General features: G+C 51.6%; 1 protein-coding gene across 1 annotated transcript in view; it reads left to right on the forward strand.

Moving 5' to 3' along the window:
• Positions 1–4,529: 4,529 nt before the first annotated feature.
• The window catches only part of LOC148139425 (B-cell receptor CD22-like), a 57,536-nt gene continuing 35,476 nt past the window's right edge, over positions 4,530–26,589 (forward strand). The window contains exons 1-2 of the mRNA XM_087980752.1: positions 4,530–4,867; positions 15,451–15,506. Of these exons, the coding sequence (XP_087836878.1) occupies positions 15,461–15,506 (46 nt within the window). The 5' untranslated portion in view covers positions 4,530–4,867; positions 15,451–15,460. The remainder of the gene's footprint in view (positions 4,868–15,450; positions 15,507–26,589) is intronic.

The following is a 26,589-nucleotide window of genomic DNA, read 5'->3' on the forward strand; positions in this document are numbered from 1 at the left end:
TATCTCTTGTAATCTTTTCCAACATTTTACCCACAATTGAAGTAAGGCTCACTGGTCTGGAATTACCAGGGTTGTCTCTACTCCCCTTCTTGAACTAGAGAGCAACATTTGCTGTCCTTCAGTCTTCTGGTGCTATTACTGTAGACAATGACAACATAAAGATCAAAGCCAAAGGCTCCGCAATCTCCTCCCTGGCTTCCCAGAGAATCCCATCTGGCCCAGAGGATTTATCTATTTTCACATTTTACAGAATTGCTAGCACCTCCCCCCTTGTGAAACGCAATCCCATCTAGTCTCGTAGCCGGTTTCTCAGTATTCTCCTCGACCACATTGTCTTTTTCCAGTGTGAATACTGACAAAAAATATTAATTTTGCACTTCCTCTATCTCCTCTGACTCCAAGCACAACTTCTCACTGCTGTCCCTGATTGGCCCTAATCTTACTCTTGTCATTCTTTAATCCCTTTTTTACCTAGAGAAAGCGTTAGGGTTTTCCCTGATCTTATCTGCCAACAAATTCTAACGTCCCCTCCTTGCTCATCATCGCTCTTTCTTTAGGTCTTTCCTTGCTAACTTGTAACTCTCAATCACCCTAACTGAGCCTTCACATATCATCTTAACATAAGCCTTCTTCTTCCTCTTGACAAGAGATTCAACTTCCTTTGTAAACCATAGCTCCTGCGCTTGAGAACTTCCTCCCTGTCTGACAGGTACATACTTATCAAGGACACACATTAGCTGTTCCTTGAATAAGCTCCACATTTCGATTGTGTCCATGCCCTGCAGTTTCCTTCTCCATCCTATGCATCCTAAATCTTGTCTTACACACTGTGTCAGAATACACTCCTGCGCACATTGGACAAAAACTGACCCATCTAAAGTACTTGAACTATAGTATTCCCATTCAATGTTTGGGAAGGTGAAGTCTCTCATTACCACTCCCTGTCACTCTCACTCCTATCAAGGATCATGCTTGCTATCCTATCCTCTAAATCTCTGGAACTTTTCAGAGGCCTATAGAAAGTTCCCAACAGGGTGACCTCTCCTTTCCTGTTCCTAATCTCAGCCCATATTACCTCAGTTGACAAGTCCTTCAAAGTCCTTTCTGCAACCGTAACACTGTCCTTGACTAACATGCCACACCCCCACCTCTTTTACCATCTTCTCTGTTCTTACCGAAACATCTAAATCCCAGAACCTGCAACAACCATTCCTGTCCCTGCTCTATCCATGTCTCCGAAATAGCCACAACATTGAAATCCCAGGATCCAACCCATGCTGCAAGCTCACCCACCTTATTCCAATGCTTCTGACATTGAAAATAGACACACTTCAAACCAACGTTTTTGCTTGCGACCCTTCAACCTTATTTCAGACCTCCTTATTCTCAACCTCCTCTATCCTCGAATTGCAATTTAGTTTCCCATTCCCCTGCTGAATTAGTTTAAAGACACCCAAACAGCATGAGCAAATCTCCTTTCCCTCTCCCCCTCCCCCAAGGATATCAGTATGCCTCTGGTTCAAGTGAAGACCATCGTGTTTACAGAGGTCCCACCTACACCAGAAAGAGACCCAAATATCCAGGAATCCAAAACCCTCCCTCCTCACCATCCCTGTATTCACGTGTTCAATTCCTCCCTCTCCCTATTCCTTACCTCGCTAGCACGTGGCACGTGTAACAAACTAAGGATAATAACTTTGTTTATCCTAGCTCTAAGTTTCCATTCTAGCCCCCTGAATTTCTGCCTTAAATCCACATCTCTCTTCCCACCTATGTTATTAGTGCCTATGTAGACCATGACTTGGGGCTGCTCCCCCACCCCCTCAAGATTCCTGAAAACACGATCAGAGACATCTCGAATCCTGGCACCTGGGAGGCAACACACCAACCATGAGTCTGTCTCATTCCCAATGAATCTCCTCTCTGTCCCCGAACTATGGAGTCTCCAATGACTAATGCTCTGCTCCTCTTCTGCCTTCCCTTCTGAGCAACAGGGACAGAATCTGAGTAGGAGACCTGTGCCCCATTGCTTACCCCGGTAAGTTGTTCCCTTAACAGTGCCGAAAATGGTATACTTGTTGTTGAGGGGATTGGCCACAGGGGATTCCTACACTGCCTGCCGGTTCCCTTTCAGTCCCCTGACGGTAACTCATCTACCTTCTTTTACCTGAGGTGTGACTACCTCCCTATAACTCCTTTCAATAACCCCCTCTGCCTCCCGAATGATCCGAAGTTCGTCCAGCTCCAGCTCCAGTTCCCTACCGCAGTTTTCGAGGAACTGGAGTTGGGTGCACTTCCCACAGATGCAGTCAGCAGAGACACTAGTGGTGACCCTTACCTCCCATATTCTGCATGAGGAACTTTCAACTGCCCTAACTACCATTCCCACCATTCTAAATTCCAAACGAGCCGACTGAAAAACTAAAAAGAGGAAAAAACGAGTCATCTTATCAATCTGGCACTCAGGACCTTTCAGTTAGAGGCGGAGGACAGGTGGGAGACACGACTCGAGTGGTGTCGTGGGTAAAGCAACCACCCAAACATAAGGCCTCACTTACCCAGCAGTCCTGTGTCCACTCCTGCTCAGTGTGTGCTCTGCCTATACACGAGGTGAGTTAATAAACTTTACTCCAACTTTCCTATCGGGTCTCTGGTCCTCGCTGTCGCTCCTCCCACTGCAACTGCCACTGAGAAAATCCCTCGAATGCGAGGGATTGGGTATTTATCCAGAAGCGGTTTACTGTTTGTCATTAAATAGGCAGGGGGTAGCAGCAAAGGAGGAGTTCATTCAATCCAAGCAGAGGGTCCTGGCAGTACCTCCCCAGGCAAGCAGTCAGGGAGGTCATTGGTAAGTAATGAGGCTATTGCAATTCACTTCCACAACCAATATCTTTGATGATGTGATGTGACACACACAGATTCCAATGATCGATGCCTTCAATAGATTGCTATTTATTATTGAGCTCCGGGTCTGTTACTCACAAACAGGACAATTCCACTTCAGGCTCTCGGTTCCTGTTAGACACAAACAAGACCTCCCAATTCCTTCGACTCCGCCGCATCTGCTCCCAGGAGGACCAGTTCCAAAAACGCACATCCCAGATGGCCTCCTTCTTCAAGGACCGCAATTTCCCCCCCGACGTGGTCGACGATGCCCTCCACCGCATCTCTTCCACTTCCCGATCCTCCGCCCTTGAACCCGCCCCTCCAACCGCCACCAGGACAGAACCCCACTGGTCCTCACCTACCACCCCACTAACCTCCATGTACAGCGCATCATCCGCCGCCATTTCCGCCACCTCCAAACGGACCCCACCACCAAGGATATATTTCCCTCCCCTCCCCTATCAGCTTTCCGTAAAGACCACTCCCTCCGTGACTCCCTCGTCAGATCCACACCCGCCACCAACCCAACCTCCACTCCCGGAACCTTCCCCTGCAACCGCAGGAGGTGCAAGACTTGCGCCCACACTTCCCCCCTCACCTCCCTCCAAGGCCCCAAAGGAAACTTCCATATCCGCCACAGATTCACCTGTACCTCCACACATATCATCTATTGCATCCTTTGCACCCGATGTGGCCTCCTCTATATTGGGGAGACAGGCCGCCTACTTGCGGAGCGTTTCAGAGAACACCTCTGGGACACCCGGACCAACCAACCCAACTACCCTGTAGCTCAACATTTCAATTCCCCCTCCCACTCCACCAAGGATATGCAGTTCTTTGGACTCCTCCATCGTCAGACCACAGCGAAACGACGGTTGGAGGAAGAAAGCCTCATCTTCCGGCTAGGAACCCTCCAACCACAAGGGATGAACTCGGATTTCACCAGTTTCCTCATTTCCCCTCCCCCCAGCCTGTCTCAGTCAAATCCATCAAATTCAGCACCGCCTTCCTAACCTGCAATCTTCTTCCCGAATCTCTCCGCCCCCACCCCAGTCTGACCTATCACCCTCACCTTGATCTCTTTCGACCTATCACATTTCCGACGCCCCTCCCCCAAGTCCCTCCTCCCTATCTTTTATCTTAGCCTGCTGGACCAACTTTCCTCATTCCTGAAGAAGGGCTAATGCCCGAAACGTCGATTCTCCTGTTCCCTAGATGCTGCCTGACCTGCTGCGCTTTTCCAGCAACACATTTCCATCACAAACAAGACCACTCAGCCCGTTACGTTGGACCAGTATAAGGTCCATCCAGCCCCAGAAGCCTTTTGCACAGGGACGGGAGGAGGCCCATTCAGCATCTCAGGTCTGTAAGAGAGGAACTGGAGAAGCTCCATTCAGCCCCCTTGGACCATGTTAAATGCTGCCCAGGTCTACAAAGAGACAATATCAGGAAACACAAAGGGTTAACAGCTTGTTTGTAATCCGGGGCAAATTGCTGCTTTCTCACTTTGAACCAACTTCCTGCTTTCACTCACTGTGACAGACAACAGTTCTGATTAAAAACTCAAGGGGAACAATACAGGAAGTGGCCATTCCACCCTCCCCAGGCGAGCAGTCGGACAGTTCCAGGGTAACTAAATTCACGACAAGAGCTTACTGCCGCAACCAGCATCATTCCTTGCTGATGTTGTGATGTTTTGAAGATATATTCCAATGAACAATTTCGGTTGTTAGGAAGATCTCACTGTAGGGCTCAAGTCTGTTATACAGGATATCTTTCTCGATCAAGGAACATGGATAATGCATAGACAGCAACTTTGGGACATCCTGAAAGCTGCGATAGAAATTCAAACATTTTGTTGTTTTACTTTCTTGAAGCCTCCTGACTCTGAGGAGCACCTATCATCCCACAGAGAAGCAAAGTAGTCTGTAAGGACGTGATCTAAAAGCAGTTCTGATCTCTCGAGAGCTGGTGACAAGAGGTGAGGCCTCATTAACTCCTTTCTGTTTCAGAGCTTGAGAGGGTGAGGCTGATGAAATATCTGGGAGCAGACACTGATCAAGAAATTTTATGTCCTGCTGTTACTTCTCCAAGGTAATGACACGGTCAGCTCGGACATGCTCATGGTTAATAGTCTTTGTAAAAGATTGTTCTTATCGAGCTCTGTTTGGGAACCTGTGCAGCAGTGAGGCAGTGTACACACTCAAACCTAGTCCTGGTCACCCACCACCCTGTGCTCACTGATATACACTGGCTCCCATCCTGACAACAGTCGTGGAGTAACACAGAGATCCCACAGCGTACAATGCAGATCGAGAGGAGGTTACAGAGGGAGGGAGTGGAGAGCGGTGACAGAGAGATGGGAAAGCAGTGGTGATTATCATAAAGCTGAAGCTTTGTTAACCAATGGAATTCAGTGAATAAGGATTCAGTCATGAGGGTGAGCTGGAATAAATACTGGGGAATAATGTTTACTCTGACACTGCAAGTTCAGTTACAATTTACTGAAACTTATGTTTTTTACTGATTGAGTTAGAATTTCCCACAAAGACAGCACAACAGCTCCTAGAATAGACAGACTGGTCAGCATCGCACTTCCTGTTCATTCTCACTGTGCTAGAAACCTCAATAAGGGTGTCCGATAACCGAAATAGAGAAGGGAGAGTGCAGGGCTGACATGTTCCCATGAAGGTGAAGGGCAGGACCAATAGGCTGAGAGAACCTGAATGTCAGTGGATGCACAGGATTGGATACGGGAAAAAACCCTTTTGACAGTCACCGAGGGCTCAAAACACTGGATGCCTCAGAGGAGAAATCACAGGGGGTTTACTGAAAATGGAAATTAGGAGAAGAACGAGGGGACATGAGGAAGCAATGGTGGGTACCATGAAGGAAAACCCAAAGGTGTTTTATAAGTATATTCGGGGTCAGAGAAGGAGCAGGCCCCATTAGGGACCAAACGCACAAACTGTGTATGTGGAGCCAGAAGACACAGCTGAGGTTCAAAATGAGTACTTTGTGTTCCCTGGAGAGAAGGACAAGGTAAGTCTCGGAAACAGGAAGGGAGACTCTCATATATTTTAATGAATTAGCATTGAGATGGAGGAGGTATCAACGGTTTAATTGACTTGAAAATGGATCAGTCGCTTTGGCCCAGATCACATGTACCTCAGGCTGCTGTGGGAGGCAAATGGATGAGATTGCAGGCACACCGACATTACTTGACAAATCCTCTCGTTTTGACGTTTTGATTTATTATGTCACATGCACATCACACTATACAAAGACCATCGGGTGATTGTACAGAGTGGGGAATACGGCTGCACAGAATTTGTACAAAAAGCAAGATGAACATTAGATTTGAAATTTGAGAGGTCCATTCAGAAGTCTAACATCAGCAGCAGGGAAGAAGCTGAACTTGAACCTGTCGGTATCTGTGTGAAAGGTTTTGTATCTCCTGCCTGATGGAAGGGTTGGAAGAGATTAGAACCAGGGTGGGAGGGCTCTCTGATGATGTTGGCTGTCTCTATGAGGCAAGGAGAGGTGTACATGGAGACAATGGACAGATGATCAGCTTGTGTGATGGTCTAGGCTGTGTTCACAACCCTCTGTAGTTATTGACAGGCCTGGGCAGAGTAGTTGCTGTTCCAAGACATGATGTATCCAGATAGAATGCTCTCCATGGTGCATCTGCAAAGGTGGGTGAGGGGCCTTATGCTGAATTTCCTTCGCCTCCTGTCAAAGAAGACGCATTGATGTGCCTCTTCATCGTCGCATCTACATGGGGTGGTCCAGGACACATTGTTGGTTATTGTCACTCCGAGGAACTTGATGCTCTCCACCCACTTCTCCTTATCCCCTCTCCACCTTCCTTCCAATCCCTGTAACCCCCTCCAGCCCCTACACCCCCTCCCTATCTCTGTAACCTCCTCCATCTCCGACACCCCTGCCCCATCTCTGTCACCTTCTCCAGACACTACTCCCCTCCCTATCTCTGTAACCCCCTCCAGCCCCTACTCCCCTCCCTATCTCTGTAACCCCCTCCAGCCCCTACACCCTCTCCCTATCTCTGTAACCTCCTCCCGCCCCTACACCCCCTCCCTATCTCTGAAACCCCCTCCAGCCCCTACACCCCCTCCCTATCTCTGCAACCTCCTCCCGCCCCTACACCCCCTCCCTATCTCTGAAACCCCCTCCAGCCCCTACACCCCCTCCCTATCTCTGTAACCTCCTCCATCTCCGACACCCCTGCCCCATCTCTGTCACCTTCTCCAGACACTACTCCCCTCCCTATCTCTGTAACCTCCTCCCGCCCCTACACCCCCTCCCTATCTCTGAAACCCCCTCCAGCCCCTACACCCCCTCCCTATCTCTGCAACCTCCTCCCGCCCCTACACCCCCTCCCTATCTCTGTAACCCCCTCCAGCCCCTACACCCACTCTCTATCTCTGTAACCCCCTCCAGCCCCTACACCCCCTCCCTATCTCTGTAACCCCCTCCAGCCCCTACACCTCCTCTCTATCTCTGTAACCCCCTCCAGCCCCTACACCCCCTCCCTATCTCTGAAACCCCCTCCAGCCCCTACACCCCATCCCTATCTCTGTAACCCCCTCCAGCCCCTACACCCCCTCCAGATCTCTATAACCTCCTCCAGCCCCTAGACACCCTCCTGATCTCTGTAACCTCCTCCACCCCCTACTCTCCCTCCCTATCTCTGTAACCCCCTCCAGCCCCTACACCCCCTCCCTATCTCTGTAACCCCCTCCAGCCCCTACACCCCTCCCTATCTCTGTAACCCCCTCCAGCCCCAACACCCACTCTCTATCTCTGTAACCCCCTCCAGCCCCTACACCCCCTCCCTATCTCTGTAACCCCCTCCAGCCCCTACACCCCCTCTCTATCTCTGTAACCTCCTCCAGCCCCTACACCTCCTCCCTATCTCTGTTACCTCCTCCATCTCCGACACCCCTGCCCCATCTCTGTCACTTTCTCCAGCCCCTACTCCCCTCCCTATCTCTGTAACCCCCTCCAGCCCCTACACCCCCTCCCTATCTCTGTAACCCCCTCCAGCCCCTACACCCCCTCCCTATCTCTGTAACCCCCTCTAGCCCCTACACCCTCTCCCTATCTCTGTAACCCCCTCCAGCCCCTACACCCTCTCCCTATCTCTGTAACCGCCTCCAGCCCCTACACCCTCTCCCTATCTCTGTAACCCCCTCCAGCCCCTACTCCCCTCCCTATCTCTGTAACCCCCTCCAGCCCCTACACCCCCTCCCTATCTCTGTAACCCCCTCCAGCCCCTACACCCCCTCCCTATCTCTGTAACCCCCTCTAGCCCCTACACCCTCTCCCTATCTCTGTAACCCCCTCCAGCCCCTACACCCCCTCCCTATCTCTGTAACCCCCTCCAGCCCCTACACCTCCTCCCTATCTCTGTTACCTCCTCCATCTCCGACACCCCTGCCCTATCTCTGTCACTTTCTCCAGCCCCTACTCCCCTCCCTATCCCTGTAACCTCCTCCAGCCCCTACACTGCCTCCCTATCTCTGAAACCCCCTCCAGCCCCTACACCCCCTCCCTATCTCTGTAACCTCCTCCAGCCCCTACACCCCCTCACTAGCTCTGTAACCCCTCTCCAGCCCCTACTCCCCTCCCTATCTCTGTAACCCCCTCCAGCCCCTACACCCCCTCCCTATCTCTGAAACCCCCTCCAGCCCCTACACCCCCTCCCTATCTCTGTAACCTCCTCCAGCCCCTACACTGCCTCCCTATCTCTGTAACCCCCTCCAGTCCCTACACCCTCTCCCTATCTCTGAAACCCCCTCCACCCCTACACCCCCTCCCTATCTCTGCAACCTCCTCCACCCCCTACTCTCCCTCCCTATCTCTGTAACCCCCTCCAGCCCCTACACCCCCTCACTAGCTCTGTAACCTCCTCCAGCCTCTACACCCCCTTCCTATCTCAGTAACCCCCTCCAGCCCCTACACCCACTCTCTATCTCTGTAACCCCCTCCAGCCCCTACTCCCCCTCCCTATCTCTGTAACCCCCTCCAGCCCCTACACCCCTTCTCTATCTCTGTAACCCCCTCCAGCCCCTACACCCCCTCCCTATCTCTGTAACCTCCTCCCGCCCCTACACCCCCTCCCTATCTGTGAAACCCCCTCCAGCCCCTACACCCCCTCCCTATCTCTGCAACCTCCTCCACCCCCTACTCTCCCTCCCTATCTCTGTAACCCCCTCCAGCCCCTACACCCCCTCCAGATCTCTATAACCCCCTCCAGCCCCTAGACACCCTCCTGATCTCTGTAACCTCCTCCACCCCCTACTCTCCCTCCCTATCTCTGTAACCCCCTCCAGCCCCTACACCCCCTCCCTATCTCTGTAACCCCCTCCAGCCCCTACACCCCCTCCCTATCTCTGTAACCCCCTCCAGCCCCTACACCCCCTCCCTATCTCTGTAACCCCCTCCAGCCCCTACACCCCCTCTCTATCTCTGTAACCCCCTCCAGCCCCTACACCCCCTCCCTATCTCTGTAACCCCCTCCAGCCCCTACACCCCCTCCCTATCTCTGTAACCCCCTCCAGCCCCTACACCCCCTCCCTTATCTCTATAACCTCCTTCAGTGGGTATGAAAATTCGAGATCTCTGTGCTCCTCTGATTCTCGAGTACCTCCTAATTCCTTGGCTCCACTATTCTCCGATGTGCCTTCAGCTGCCAAGGGGCCCTGAGCTCTGGGATGAGTTCCTAAAACTCTCCAACTCTCTCTCTCTTTCTCTCTCTGTCAATCTGTATCACACTCTCTTTGTCTCTCACTCTCATATTTTCATTCTGCTGTTTCCTGATATCCCCTGGTGGAACTCTGCATGAGACGATGGTGGATTAAGACGAACAATCAGTCCTCAGCAAAGGACTCACCTTCATCCCCTCCTTCCACACATCAATGAATTTAATACACGCCGTGACGTCGAACACCTCTTCCGTCGCCTCCGCCTCCGAGCTTACTTTCACAATCAGGACTCCCGCCCACCTTCCGAGGACCCCTTTGCCCACCTCCAACAAACTGCATCCACCTGGACACACCGCACTGGCCTATTACCTGCCCTCGACCTCTTCATTTCCAACTGCCGCCGGGACATTAACCGCCTCAACCTGTCTACCCCCCTCCCCCACTCCACCCTCACAACACGTAGCCCTCCAATCCCTCTGCTCCAATCCCAACTTCACCATCAAGCCAGCAGATAAAGGGTAGTCTGGCGCACTGACCTCTACACCGCTAAAGCCAAACGCCAACTCGAGGACACCTCTTCCTACCGCCCCCTCGACCATGACCCCACCCCCCATCACCTAGCCATCATCTCCCAGACCATACAGAACCTCATCACCTCAGGAGATCTCCCACCCACAGCTTCCAACTTCATAGTCCAGGAACCCCGAACTGCCCGGTTCTACCTCCTTCCCAAGATCCACAAGCCTGACCACCCTGGCCGACCCATTATCTCAGCATGCTCCTGCCCCACTGAACTCATCTCTACCTACCTCGACACTGTCCTATCCCCCCTAGTCCAGGAACTCCCCAGATACGTTTGAGACACCACCCACGCCCTCCACCTCCTCCAAGACTTCCGTTTCCCCGGCCCACAACGCCTCATCTTCACCATGGATATCCAATCCCTCTACACCTCCATCCGCCATGACCATTGCCTCCAAGCCCTCCGTTTTTTCCTCTCCAGACGTCCCCAACAGTACCCTTCCACCGACACTCTCATTCGTTTGGCCGAACTGGTCCTCACCCTTAACAATTTCTCCTTCGAATCCTCCCACTTCCTCCAGACCAAAGGGGTAGCCATGGGCATCCGTATGGGCCCCAGCTATGCCTGTCTCTTTGTTGGCTACGTAGAACAGTCGATCTTCCGTAATTACACCGGCACCACAACCCACCTCTTCCTCCGCTACATTGATGACTGCATTGGCACCACCTCGTGCTCCCGCGAGGAGGTTGAGCAATCCATCAACTTCACCAATACATTCCACCCTGACCTTAAATTTACCTGGACCATCTCTGACACCTCTCTCCCCTTCCTGGACCTCTCCATCTCCATTAATGACGACCAAGGACAGAACGCCCCTGGTGCTCACCTTCCACCCTACCAATCTTCGCATAAACCAAATCATCCGCCGACATTTCTGCCACCTCCAACGGACCCCACCACCAGGGATATATTTCCCTCCCCATCCCTTTCCGCCTTCCACAAAGACCGTTCCCTCCGTGACTTCCTGGTCAGGTCCACGCTCCCCTACAACCCACCCTCCCATCCTGGCACCTTCCCCTGCACCCGCAGGAACTGCAAAACCTGTGCCCACACCTCCTCCCTCACCTCCATCCAAGGCCCTAAAGGAGCCTTCCACATCCATCAAAGTTTTACCTGCACATCCACTAATATCATTTATTGTATCCATTGCTCCTGATGCAGTCTCCTCTACATTGGGGAGACTGGACGCCTCCTAACAGAGCACTTTAGGGAACATCTCTGGGACACCCGCACCAATCAACCACACCGCCCTGTGGCCCAACATTTCAACTCCCCCTCCCACTCTGCCGAGGACATGGTGGTCCTGGGCCTCCTTCACCACCGCTCCCTCACCACCAGACGCCTGGAGGAAGAACACCTCATCTTCCACCTTGGAACACTTCAACCCCAGGGCATCAATGTGGACTTCAACAGTTTCCGCATTTCCCTTTCCCCCACCTCACTCCAGTTCCAACCTTCCAGCTCAGCACTGTCCCCATGACTAGTCCTACCTGCCTATCTTCTTTTCCACCTATCCACTCCACCCTCCCCCTGCCTCCGACCTATCACCTTTATCCCCTCCCCCACTCACCTATTGTATTCTATGCTACTTTCTCCCTACCCCCCACCCACCTCTAGCTTATCTCTCCACGCTTCAAGCTCTCTGCCTTTATTCCTGATGAAGGGCTTTTGCCCGAAACGTCGATTTTACTGCTCCTCGGATGCTGCCTGAACTGCTGTGCTCTTCCAACACTCCCTGCCTTCTGTCAGCCAGTCAATTCTGAATCCAGATAGCCAAATCTCACTGTATCGCATACCTTCTGATTTTATGAGCCTACCAGGGGAACCTTATCAAATACCTTGAAGTCAATATACACCATATCGACTGCTCAACCTTCATCTACCTGTCTCATCACCTCCTCAAAGAACTCAATAAGTTTTGTGAGGCATGACTTGCCCCTTACAAAACCATGCTGACTGCCTTTAATCGCGCTATGCTTTTCCAAATAGTCATAAATCCTACCCTTCAGAATTCTTTCCAAAACCTTGCTGACCACAGACGTAAGACTGACTGGTAATTGCCAGGGATTTCACCTTTAAGCAACCACCAAACCTCAAACAGATCACTGTTTGTAGCAAACTGCCCAACTTTCAGGACAGCACCATACAACCCTGTTATGGTAGACACTGCAAGGTGTGTCAGAGTGTCAACATGGATACCACCATTACGCATGAGGACACCTCCCACCGTGTACATGGCAGGTACTCACGCGACTCAGCCAATGCTGTCTATCTCATACGCTGCAAGCAAGGGTGCCCTGAGGCATGGTACATTGGCAAGACCGAGCAGAGGCTATGGTAATGGATGATTGGACACCACACAATAATCAACAGACAGCAAATGGGATGGCCTCAACTGGGACCTTGGGTTCATGTCACACTACAGGTGACCCCATTGCACTGTACATACACAGACAGACAGACACACACAGACACTCCTAAACACACATTCCTACAGACGCACACACTCTCCTACTGGCCCATACACACACGCAGACCCTTTCTCATACGCTCACACATACACTCCCACATGCACCCTCTCACAGACTTATACCCCTTTACACTTACACACATGCACACACTCTCCCACAGACACTCAGCGCCCCCCTGCACACACAAACACCCACATGCACACATACACACATCAGTTTGTGGTGTGAATTTGTACTTGCAGAATTACATTTTATTTTGCTCAAAAACTGCATGAATCCATGTAAAATTCTGTAAATCCCTTTTTTAGATTAGAATCAGTCTGCCCATTGTGGCACAGACAGCCTCACACAGGGCAGCTCACACCTTCAATGCATTATCTGGGCTGACATGACACCAGTTGTTAAAGTTCATTGAGAACATAACTTTTACATTTTTTGTGATTTACATATGAAAGAACTGAAACCAACATGTTCATTCTCAAAGATGAGAGACTTAACAAACAATCCAGGTCTTTTTCAATATATAATTTTAGTTACATCATACTACACTTTTGCTGTAAATTCTGTATCTTGTGATCTTATGCTCCACAACCATCTGATGGAGGAGCAGCACTCTGAAAGCTAATGCTTTGTTGTGTGATTTTTAACTTTGTACACCCCAGTCCAACACCGGCATCTCCAAATCATAATCTAATGATGGCCATATGTCCATATGTTGGTCAAACCAATTGGGGTCACTGATATACTTCAGAGAAGGAAATCTGCCATTCCTCTCCAGTCTCACCCTACATGTAACTCCAGACCCACAGCACCCAAAGGTCCCTCTGTGTATCAACGCTCCTTAGGGTCCTGCCATTTATTTTATATTTTCCTAAACATTTGTCCTGGCAAAATGCATCACCTCACACTTATCCAGATAAAACTCCATCTGCCAATTCTCTGTCCAACTTTCCAAATGATCTATACCCTGCTGAATCCATTCACTACCTTCATCACTATCCACAACTCCACCAAAGTTCATGATGTTTGCAAACTTATTAAACAGACCGCTGACATTATCATCCAAATTATTTATCTGTTTCATAAACTACAGGGGGCCCAGTACTGGACCCTGTTTAACACCACTGGTCACAGACCCTCATTTCCCCCACATCCCTCCACAGTGACTCTCTGTGCTCTATGACCAAGCCAAATTTGTATCTAACTGACCAACTGACCCTGCATCCTGTGTGCCTTAATCTTCAGAAGAATTTTACCATGAGGGACCTTGTCAAATGCTTTAGTAAAGTCTGAGTAAACAACATCCACTGCGCTTCCCTCATCAGTCATCTCATCACTTCCTCAAAGCACTCAATCAAGTTTGTGAGACAGACTTCCCCTGCATAAAGCCATGGGGATATCCTTCATCAGAACATTCTTTTCCAAATATGAGTAAATCCTGACTCTTAGAATCTTCTCCAATAAATACCGATGAGAACTTAAAATAATTTCTAACAGTTTCGTAAAAACACTCATTGTTTTCACCTTGCTTGCTTTCTGTGACAGTGCAGCACATCCTTCGCACTGACCCTCCGACAGTGCAACATTCCTTCAGTACTAACCCACCAACAGTGCAGCACTCTCTCAGCACTGACCACTCTGACATTATGGCACTCACTCAGCACTGATCCTCTGACAGTGCGGCACTCCCTCAGCACTGACCCTCCGACAGTGTGACACTCCCTCAGCACTGACCCTCCGACAGTGCAGCACTCCCTCAGCACTGACCCTCCGAGAGTGCGGCACTCCCTCAGCACTGACCCTCCGACAGTTCAGCACTCCCTCAGCACTGACCCTCCAACTGTGCGGCACTCCCTCAGCACTGACCCTCCGACAGTGCGGCACTCCCTCAGCACTGACTCTCCGACAGTGCGGCACTCCCTCAGCACTGACCCTCCGACAGTGCGGCACTCCCTCAGCACTGACCCTCCGACAGTGCGGCACTCCCTCAGCACTGACCCTCCGACAGTGCGGCACTCCCTCAGCACTGACCCTCCGACAGTGCGGCACTCCCTCAGCACTGACCCTCCGACAGTGCGGCACTCCCTCAGCACTGACCCTCCGACAGTGCGGCACTCCCTCAGCACTGACCCTCCGACAGTGCGGCACTCCCTCAGCACTGACCCTCCGACAGTGCGGCACTCCCTCAGCGCTGACCCTCCGACAGTGCGGCACTCCCTCAGCACTGACCCTCCGACAGTGCGGCACTCCCTCAGCACTGACCCTCCGACAGTGCAGCATTCCGTCAGTGATGACCCTCCGACAGTGCGGCACTCCCTCAGCGCTGACCCTCCGACAGTGCGGCACTCCCTCAGCACTGACCCTCCGACAGTGCGGCACTCCCTCAGCACTGACCCTCCGACAGTGCGGCACTCCCTCAGCACTGACCCTCCGACAGTGCGGCACTCCCTCAGCGCTGACCCTCCGACAGTGCGGCACTCCCTCAGCACTGACCCTCCGACAGTGCGGCACTCCCTCTGCACTGACCCTCCAACAGTGCAGCACTCCCTCAGCACTGACCCTACGACAGTACGGCATTCCGTCAGTGATGACCCTCCGACAGTGCAGCACTCCCTCAGCACTGACCCTCCGACAGTGCAGCACTCCCTCAGCACTGACCCTCCGACAGTGCAGCATTCCGTCAGTGATGACCCTCTCAATGGGTTGGTTCAGACAGGGAGTATGAATTTCAACAATGATGATGGAAATCTTTTCATGAATTGTCTCCATTTCTCTTCAGGTCTTTGCCAATGAAGTGGTTCCTCTTCTTGTCACTGTTCCTGCCTTCAGCCTGTGGTATGTGTCTTTCTCAATGTACATCCACATATACAGAGGAGCCTTGTGAGAGAGGAGGGGAGACAGAGAGGGAGAGAGAGAAAGAGAGCAGGGTGGGGGAAGAGAGAGACTTGGGGAGAGAGAGAGACACAGAGAGAGAGAGACAGCAAAAGGCAGAAAGGATGAGGAAATATCAGTCACAAAGACAGATTCTAATTAGAAAATGGAATATGGAGAGACTGGGATATTATGAAGGGCAGCATGTTACTGGGTTAGACTGGGTGGGATATAAAAGGGAGTGGGGAGTGAGGGGGAGAGTGGGATTAGACTGGGTGGGATATTAAAAGGAGTGGAGAGTGAGGGGGAGAGTGGGATTAGACTGGGTGGGATATTAAAGGGTGTGGGGAGTGATGGGGGAGAGTGGGATTAGACAGGGTGGGATATTAAAGGGAGTGGGGAGTGAGGGGGAGAGTGGGATTAGACTGGGTGGGATATAAAAGGGAGTGGAGAGTGAGGGGGAGAGTGGGATTAAAGTTGAAACTTTATTGCTGGAACAGCACAGCAGGTCAGGCAGCATCCAGGGAACAGGAGATTCGACGTTTCGGGCACAGGCCCTTCTTGCCCGAAATGTCGAATCTCCTGTTCCCTGGATGCTGCCTGACCTGCTGTGCTGTTCCAGCAATAAAGTTTCAACTTTGATCTCCAGCATCTGCAGACCTCACTTTCTCCTCGGAGAGTGGGATTAGACTGGGTGGGATATTAAAGGGGGTGGGGAGTGAGGGGGTGAGTGGGATTAGACTGGGTGGGATATTAAAGGGGGTGGGGAGTGTGGGGGAGAGTGGGATTAGACTGTGGAATATTAAAGGGTGTGGGGAGTGATGGGGGAGAGTGGGATTCGACTGGTTGGGATATCAAAGGGAGCAGGGAGCAAGGGGGAGAGTGGGATTAGACTGGGTGGGATATTAAAGGGGGTGGGGAGTGAGGGGGTGAGTGGGATTAGACAGGGTGGGATATTAAAGGGGGTGGGGAGTGAGGGGGTGAGTGGGATTAGACTGGGTGGGATATTAAAGGGAGTGGAGAGTGAGGGGGAGAGTGGGATTAGACAGGGTGGGATATTAAAGGGGGTGGGGAGTGAGGGGGTGAGTGGGATTAGACTGGGTGGGATATTAAAGGGAGTGGAGAGTGAGGGGGAGAGTGGGATTAGACTGGGTGGGATATTAAAGGGGGTGGGGAGTGAGGGGGTGAGTGGGATTAGACTGGGTGGGATATTAAAGGGAGTGGAGAGTGAGGGGGAGAGTGGGATCAGACTGTGGAATATTAAAGGGTGTGGGGAGTGATGGGGGAGAGTGGGATTAGACTGGTTGGGATATCAAAGGGAGCAGGGAGCAAGGGGGAGAGTGGGATTAGACTGGGTGGGATATTAAAGGGAGCAGGGAGTGAGGGGGAGAGTGGGATTAGACTGGTTGGGATATTAAAGGGTGTGGGGAGCGAGGGAGAGAGTGGGATTAGACTGGGTGGGATATTAAAGTGTGTGGGGAGTGAGGGAGAGAGTGGGATTAGACTGGGTGGGATATCAAAGGGAGCAGGGAGCAAGGGGTAGAGTGGGATTAGACTGGGTGGGATATTAAAGGGAGCAGGGAGTGAGGGAGAGAGTGGGATTAGACTGGGTGGGATATCAAAGGGAGCAGGAAGCAAGGGGGAGAGTGGGATTAGACTGGGTGGGATATTAAAGGGAGTGGGGAGTGAGGGGGAGAGTGGGATTAGACTGGGTGGAACATTAAAGGGAGCAGGGAGTGAGGGGGAGAGTGGGATTAGACTGGGTGGGATATTAAAGGGAGTGGGGAGTGAGGGGGAGAATGGGATTAGACTGGGTGGAACATTAAAGGGAGCAGGGAGTGAGGGGGAGAGTGGGATTAGACTGGTTGGGATATTAAAGGGTGTGGGGAGCGAGGGAGAGAGTGGGATTAGACTGGGTGGGATATTAAAGGGTGTGGGGAGTGAGGGAGAGAGTGGGATTAGACTGGGTGGGATATTAAAGAGAGCAGGGAGTGAGGGGGGAGAGTGGGATTAGACTGGGTGGGATATTAAAGGGTGTGAGGAGTGATCGGGGAGAGTGGGATTAGACTGGTTGGGATAGTAAAGGGTGTGGGGAGCGAGGGAGAGAGTGGGATTAGACTGGGTGGGATATTAAAGAGAGCAGGGAGTGAGGGGGGAGCGTGGGATTAGACTGGGTGGGATATTAAAGGGTGTGGGGAGTGATGGGGGAGAGTGGGATGAGACTGGTTGGGATATTAAAGGGAGCTGGGAGCGAGGGGGAGAGTGGGATCAGACTGGGTGGGATATTAAAAGGAGCATGGAGTGAGGGGGAGAGTGGGATTAGACTGGGTGGGATAGTAAGAGGAATGAGGAGTATTATGACATGGGTAACCCCTCCTGCTTAATTTAAACCTGCCTCACAAGTAATCTGTGAAAATTCGAGAGGTCAAGAACTATTTGAAGGAAAAATTAACAACTTTATTTCTTAAGATAGACGAGAGAATAACTAACCAGCAATTGTTTTCATCTCCCTCCTCTAACCTATCTTTCACTTTCCCTTCTGCAATACTAGTCTCATTAAACTCCGGTTAAAATTTACAAAACAAAACTTCTTATCTCGAAAGGCAGCTCTCTGCATTCCTGTCTTCATTCCTCCTTCTCGGGGATTCTGCTTCACAGGCTATTGATCGATAAAGGTACCTTTAAGAGAGCGATTTTTCAGGCAGTCTCGACATGCTGCTTGCTTGGCAGCTCTCCTCCCAACTGTTCGATTTTCCTCAGTCTTTTACCCCCAAACCATCGGATTATGTCATTGACTTTTAAAATTGTCAAAAAACTAAATTCAAACTTGATTGGAATTTGGTATTTTTCAGGGTATAATTTAAACTGATTGGCCTCACTCGAATTTGTTTTGTCGATTCTCGGCAACCCAGCTAACCTAGTTTTCGACCAAGTGTTACATTGTTAGGTCATTGAGAACATTTGGTGCTGTCAAGTTGTTCTGTGAGCTTTCACCTCTCTTACAAGTGCAGTACACCCGCATCTTCAAAACAGGAGGCAAGGGGGAGCATAGGATTAGTCTGCACGGGATTTCAAATAATTCCTACCTATCTCTGTAGCCTCCTCCAGCCCACACACCCCTCACTATCTCTGTAACCTACTTTGACCCCTACAGCGCATCCCTATCTCTGTTACCTCCTCCAGCCCCTACACACCTTCCCTCTCTCTGCCACCTCTTCCAGTCTCTACACCCCCTCCCTATCTCTGTAACCCCCTCCAACCCCTACACTCCCTCCCTATCTCTGTAACCCCCTCAAACCCCTTCACCCCCTCCCTATCTCTGTAACCCCCACACCCCCTCCACATCTGTGTAACCCCCACCAGCCACTACACCCCCTCTCTATCTGTGTAATCCCCTCCAGTCCCTACGCCCCCTCCCTATCTCTGTAACCTCCTCCAGCCCCTACACCCCCACCCTATGTCTGTAACCTCCTCTAGCGCTCACACCCCACCCTATCTCTGTAATCCCATCCAGCATCTACATCCCTTCCCTATCTCTGTAACCCCCTCCAGCCCCTACACCCCTCCCTATCTCTGTAACCCCCTCCAGCCCCTACACCCCCTTCCCTATCTCTGTAACCCCATCCAGCCCCTACACTCCCTCCCAATCGCTGTAACCCCACCCAGCCCCTACACTCCCTCCCAATCACTGTTACCTCCTCCAGCCCCTACACCCCCTCCCTATCTCTAGCCCCTACACCTCCTCCCTATCTCTGTAAACCCCTTCAGCCCCTACACCCCCTTGCTATCTCTGTAACCTCCTCCAGGCCCCTCACCCCCTCCCTATCTCTGTAAACCCCTCCAGCCCCTACACCCCCTCCCTATCTCTGTAAACCCCTCCAGCCCTTACACCCCCTCCCTATCTCTGTAACCCCCTCCAGCCCCTACACTCCCTCCCTATCTCTGTAAACCCCTCCAGCCCCTACACCCCCTCCCTATCTCTGTAACCTTCTACAATCCCAGACTCTCAAGTATCCCCCAATTCCCAGCGTTCCACCACTGGGGCTGTGCCTCACATGGTTGGGAGATCAGAGCTTTGGAATTCCCTCCGGAAATCTTTCCACCTTCTCTCTCTCTCTCTCTCACACACACTGTCTCTCTCTCTCTCTCATACTTTCTCAGGGTTTCTGTCTCTCTCTCCATCTCTCCCTCACTTTCTCTCTCTTTCTCTCTCTCTCGCTCCCTCCCTCCCCCACTCTGTCCCTCCCTCCCACTGTCTCTCCTCTTTACAGCTGAACACTGACTGAATGTTTCGGGTCCTCTCTCCCTGACCCCTCCTGAGGTGACTGAGGTGTGACCTTCTCGAGAGTGACCCAGAGTGAATGGTTCACCCTGTCTGTTTGTTCACTTTCATGTCCTCTACAGTCAAGAAGCCGTCACCCGGTATTCCTGGTATCAGGACAGGGCTGACCTCCCCAGCACTCGGGGTCAAACCATGAAAATCAGAGACATCACCTACTCGCAGTTTGGGGAATATTTCTGTGAAGCGAGGAACAGTATTGGGAGCAGCAGGTCGGAGGGTATTGAATTGAGTGGGCAGTGTAAGTGGCACAGATCTCTGTGTGGAGGGTTATTGGTGGAACTGAGTCTCGTTCAGGTACCCCTGACACGGCAGTGAGGAAATACTCCTGGCAGGATGGGAATAACCAGAGGGAGATGGAGGGAAGGCCTAAGGCAACACAATGAGAGGTGAGCACAAGTGGAGAACTGGGAGCACATTGCACAGCTTCCCAGACTGTATATCCCTCAGTTACACCCACACACACAGCACTGTGCACAGTTCCCCAGTCTGTATATCCCTCAGTTAGACCACACTCACAGCACTGTGCACAGTTCCCCAGTCTGTATATCCCTCAGTTAGACCACACTCACAGCACTGTGCACAGCTCCCCAGACTGTATATCCCTCAGTTAGACCACACACACAGCACTGTGCACAGCTCCCCAGACTGTATATCCCTCAGTTACACCCACACACACAGCACTGTGCACAGTTCCCCAGACTGCATATCCCTCAGTTAGACCACACTCACAGCACTGTGCACAGCTCCCCAGACAGTATATCCTACAGTTAGACCACACACACAGCACTGTGCACAGTTCCCCAGACTGCATATCCCTCAGTTATACCCACACACACAGCACTGTGCACAGTTCCCCAGTCTGTATATCCCTCAGTTAGACCACACTCACAGCACTGTGCACAGTTCCCCAGTCTGTATATCCCTCAGTTAGACCACACTCACAGCACTGTGCACAGCTTCCCAGTCTGTATATAACTCAGTTAGACCACACTCACAGCACTGTGCACAGTTCCCCAGTCTGTATATAACTCAGTTAGACCACACTCACAGCACTGTGCACAGTTCCCCAGTCTGTATATAACTCAGTTAGACCACACTCACAGCACTGTGCACAGCTCCTCAGACTGTATATCCTCAGTGAGACCCACACTCACAGCACTGTACACAGCTCCCCAGACAGTATACCCCTCAGTTACGCTCAAACACAGCACTGTGCACATCTCCCCCGACTGTATACCCATCAGTTAGGCCACACACACATAGCACTGTGCATAGCTCCCCAGACTGTATATCTCTCAGTTATACCAGACTCTCTGCACTGTGCACAGCGCCCGACACTGTATATCCCTCAGTTAGACCACACTCTCAGAACTGTGCACAGCGCCCCAGACTGTATATCCCTCAGTTAGACCACAGTCTCAGCACTGTGCACAGCGCCCCAGACTGTATATCCCTCAGTTAGACCACACTCTCAGCACTGTGCACAGCGCCCCAGACTGTATATCCCTCAGTTAGACCACAGTCACAGCACTGTGCACAGTTCCCCAGTCTGTATATCCTACAGTTAGACCACACACACGGCACGGTGCACAGCTCCCCAGACTGTATATCTCTCAGTTATACGAGACTCTCTGCACTGTGCACAGCGCCCGACACTGTATATCCCTCAGTTAGACCACACACACAGCACTGTGCACATCTCCCCAGACTGTATATCCCCCAGTTAGACCCACACTCACAGCACTGTGCACAGTTCCCCAGTCTGTATATCCTACAGTTAGACCACACACACAGCACTGTGCACAGCGCCCCAGACTGTATATCCCTCAGTTAGACCACACACACAGCACTGTGCACAGCGCCCCAGACTGTATATCCCTCAGTTAGACCCACACTCACAGCACTGTGCACAGCTCCCCAGACTGTATATCCCCCAGTTAGACCCACACTCACAGCACTGTGCACAGTTCCCCAGTCTGTATATCCTACAGTTAGACCACACACACAGCACTGTGCACAGCGCCCCAGACTGTATATCCCTCAGTTAGACCACACACACAGCACTGTGCACAGCGCCCCAGACTGTATATCCCTCAGTTAGACCACACTCTCAGCACTGTGCACAGCGCCCCAGACTGTATATCCCTCAGTTAGACCACACTCTCAGCACTGTGCACAGTTCCCCAGTCTGTATATCCTACAGTTAGGCCACACACACATAGCACTGTGCATAGCTCCCCAGACTGTATATCTCTCAGCTATACGAGACTCTCTGCACTGTGCACAGCGCCCGACACTGTATATCCCTCAGTTAGACCACACTCTCAGCACTGTGCACAGCTCCCCAGACTGTATATCCCTCAGTTAGACCCACACACACAGCACTGTGCACAGCTCCCCAGACTGTATATCCCTCAGTTAGATCCACACTCTCAGCACTGTGCAAATCTCCCCAGACTGTATATCCCTCAGTTAGACCACACTCACAGCACTGTGCACAGCTCCCCAGACTGTATATCTCTCAGTTAGACCACACTCACAGCACTGTGCAGAGCTCCCCAGCCTGTATATCCCTCAGTAAAACCACAGTAACAGCACTGTGCACAGCTCCCTACACTGTATATCCCTCTGTTATACCCACACACACAGCACTGTGCACAGCTTCCCAGACTGTATATCTCTCAGTTGGACTACACTCACAGCACTGTGCACACCTTCCAGACTGTACATCCCTACGTTAGACCCATACTCACAGCAATGTGCACAGCTCCCCAGACTGCATATCTCTCAGTTAGACCCACACTCACAGCAATGTGCACTGTTCCCCAGACTGTATATCCCTCAGTTAGACTACACTCACAGCACTGTGCAAAGCTCCCCAGTGTGTATATCTCTCAGTTAGACCACACTAACAGCACTGTGCACAGCTCCCCAGACTGTATATCCCTCAGTTACACCCACACACACAGCACTGTGCACACCTTCCAGACTGCACATCCCTACGTTAGACCCATACTCACAGCAATGTGCACAGCTCCCCAGACTGTATACTCCTCAGTTAGATCACACACACAGTACTGTGCACAACTCCCCAGACTGTATATCCCTCAGTTAGACTACACTCACAGAACTGTGCACAGCTCCCCAGACTGTATATCCCTCAGTTAGACCACACTAACAGCACTATGCACAGCTCCCCAGACTGTATATCCCTCAGTTAGACCCACACTCGCAGCACTGTGCACAGCTCCCCAGACTGTATATCCCTCAGTTAGACCACATGCTCACAGCACTGTGCACAGCTCCCCAGAGTGTATATCCCTCAGTTAGACCACACTAACAGCACTGTGCACAGCTCCCCAGACTGTATATCCTTCAGTTAGACCAAACTCTCAGCACTGTGCACAGCTCCCCAGACTGTATATCCCTCAGTTAGACCACACTCTCAGCACTATGCACAGCGCCCCAGACTGTATATCCCTCAGTTAGACCACACTCTCAGCACTGTGCACAGCGCCCCAACTGTATATCCCTCAGTTAGACCACAGTCTCAGCACTGTGCACAGCTCCCCAGACTGTATATCCCTCAGTTAGACAACACTCACAGCACTGTGCACAGTTCCCCAGTCTGTATATCCTACAGTTAGATCACACACACGGCACGGTGCACAGCTCCCCAGATTGTATATCCTCAGTTAGACCCACACTCACAGCACTGTAAAAAGCCTCCCAGACTGTATATCCCTCAGTTACGCTCAGTCATAGCACTGTGCACAGCTCCCCGGACTGTATATCTCTCACTTAGGCCTCACACACAAAGCACTGTGCGTAGCACCCCAGACTGTATATCCCTCAGTTATACCAGACTCTCAGCACTGTGCACAGCGCCCGACACTGTATATCCCTCAGTTAGACCACACTCTCAGCACTGTGCACAGCTCCCCAGACTGTATATCCGCAGTTAGACCACACTCTCAGCACTGTGCACAGCTCCCCAGACTGTATATCCCTCAGTTACACCGCACTCACAGCACTGTGCACGTCTCTCCAGACTGTATATCCCTCAGTTAGACCCACACACAGCACTGTGCACAGCTCCCCAGACTATATATCCCTCAGTTAGACACACACACAGCACTGTGCAGAGCTCCCCAGCCTGTATATCCCTCACTTAGACCACACACAGTACTGTGCACAGCTCCCTAGACTGTATATCCCTCTGTTATACGCACACACACAGCACTGAGCACAGCTCCCCAGACTGTATATCCCTCAGTTGGACTACACTCACAGCACTGTGCACACCTTCCAGACTGTACATCCCTACGTTAGACCCATACTCACAGCACTGTGCACAGCTCCCCATACTGTATATTCCTCAGTTACACACACTCACAGCACTGCGCACAGCTCCCCAGACTGTATATCTCTCAGTTAGACCACACTCACAGCAATGTGCACAGCTCCCCAGACTGTATATCCCTCAGTTACACCGCACTCACAGCACTGTGCACGTCTCTCCAGACTGTATATCCCTCAGTTAGACCCACACACAGCACTGTGCACAGCTCCCCAGACTATATATCCCTCAGTTAGACACACACACAGCACTGTGCAGAGCTCCCCAGCCTGTATATCCCTCACTTAGACCACACACAGTACTGTGCACAGCTCCCTAGACTGTATATCCCTCTGTTATACGCACACACACAGCACTGAGCACAGCTCCCCAGACTGTATATCCCTCAGTTGGACTACACTCACAGCACTGTGCACACCTTCCAGACTGTACATCCCTACGTTAGACCCATACTCACAGCACTGTGCACAGCTCCCCATACTGTATATTCCTCAGTTACACACACTCACAGCACTGCGCACAGCTCCCCAGACTGTATATCTCTCAGTTAGACCACACTCACAGCAATGTGCACAGCTCCCCAGACTGTATATCCCTCAGTTACACCACACTCACAGCACTGTGCACAGCTCTCCAGACTGTATATCCCTCAGTTACACCGCACTCACAGCACTGTGCACGTCTCTCCAGACTGTATATCCCTCAGTTAGACCCACACACAGCACTGTGCACAGCTCCCCAGACTATATATCCCTCAGTTCGACACACACACAGCACTGTGCAGAGCTCCCCAGCCTGTATATCCCTCACTTAGACCACACACAGTACTGTGCACAGCTCCCTAGACTGTATATCCCTCTGTTATACGCACACACACAGCACTGTGCACAGCTCCCCAGACTGTATATCCCTCAGTTGGACTACACTCACAGCACTGTGCACACCTTCCAGACTGTACATCCCTACGTTAGACCCATACTCACAGCACTGTGCACAGCTCCCCATACTGTATATTCCTCAGTTACACACACTCACAGCACTGCGCACAGCTCCCCAGACTGTATATCTCTCAGTTAGACCCACACTCACAGCAATGTGCACAGCTCCCCAGACTGTATATCCCTCAGTTACACCACACTCACAGCACTGTGCACAGCTCTCCAGACTGTATATCCCTCAGTTAGATCATACAAACAGCACTGTGCACAACTCCCAGACTGTATATCCCTCAGTTAGACTACACTCACAGCACTGTGCACAGCTCCCCAGTGTGTATATCCCACAGTTAGACCACACTAACAGCACTGTGCACAGCTCCCCAGACTGTATATCCCTCAATTAGACTACACTCACAGCACTGTGCACAGCTCCCCAGACTGTATATCCCTCAGTTAGACTACACTCACAGCACTGTGCACAGCTCCCCAGAGTGTATATCCCTCAGTTAGACCACACTAACAGCACTGTGCACAGCTTCCCAGACTGTATATCCTTCAGTTTGACCACACTCTCAGCACTGTGCACAGCGCCCGACACTGTATATCCCTCAGTTAGACCACACTCTCAGCACTGTGCACAGCGCCCCAGACTGTATATCCCTCAGTTAGACCACACACACAGCACTGTGCACAGTTCCCCAGTCTGTATATCCCTCAGTTAGACCACACACACAGCACTGTGCACAGCGCCCCAGACTGTATATCCTACAGTTAGATCACACACACAGCACGGTGCACAGCTCCCCAGACTGTCTATCCTCAGTTAGACCCACACTCGCAGCACTGTGCACAGCTCCCCAGACTGTATATCCTCAGTTAGACCACACTCACAGCACTGTGCATAGCACCCCAGACTGTATATCCTCAGTTAGACCCACATTCACAGCACTGTACAAAGCTCCCCAGACTGTATATCCCTCTGTTACGCTCAGTCACTGCAGTGTGCACAGCTCCCCGGACTGTATATCCCTCAGTTAGACCCACACTCGCAGCACTGTGCACAGCTCCCCAGACGTATATCCTCAGTTAGACCACACTCACAGCACTGTGCACAGCTCCCCAGACTGTATATCCTCAGTTAGACCACACTCACAGCACTGTGCACATCTCCCCAGACTGTCTATCCTCAGTTAGACCCACACTCACAGCACTGTACAAAACTCCCCAGACTGTATATCCCTCTATTACGCTCAGTCACAGCACTGTGCACAGCTCCCCGGACTGTATATCCCTCAGTTAGGCCACACACACACAGCATTGTGCATAGCACCCCAGACTGTATATCCCTCAGTTATACCAGACTCTCAGCACTGTGCACAGCGCCCGACACTGTATATCCCTCAGTTA

This window comes from Chiloscyllium plagiosum, unplaced genomic scaffold (genome assembly GCF_037043375.1).
Source record: "Chiloscyllium plagiosum isolate Xiang-an unplaced genomic scaffold, Cpla_swu_hap1 HiC_scaffold_38, whole genome shotgun sequence".
Lineage (NCBI taxonomy): Eukaryota > Metazoa > Chordata > Chondrichthyes > Orectolobiformes > Hemiscylliidae > Chiloscyllium > Chiloscyllium plagiosum.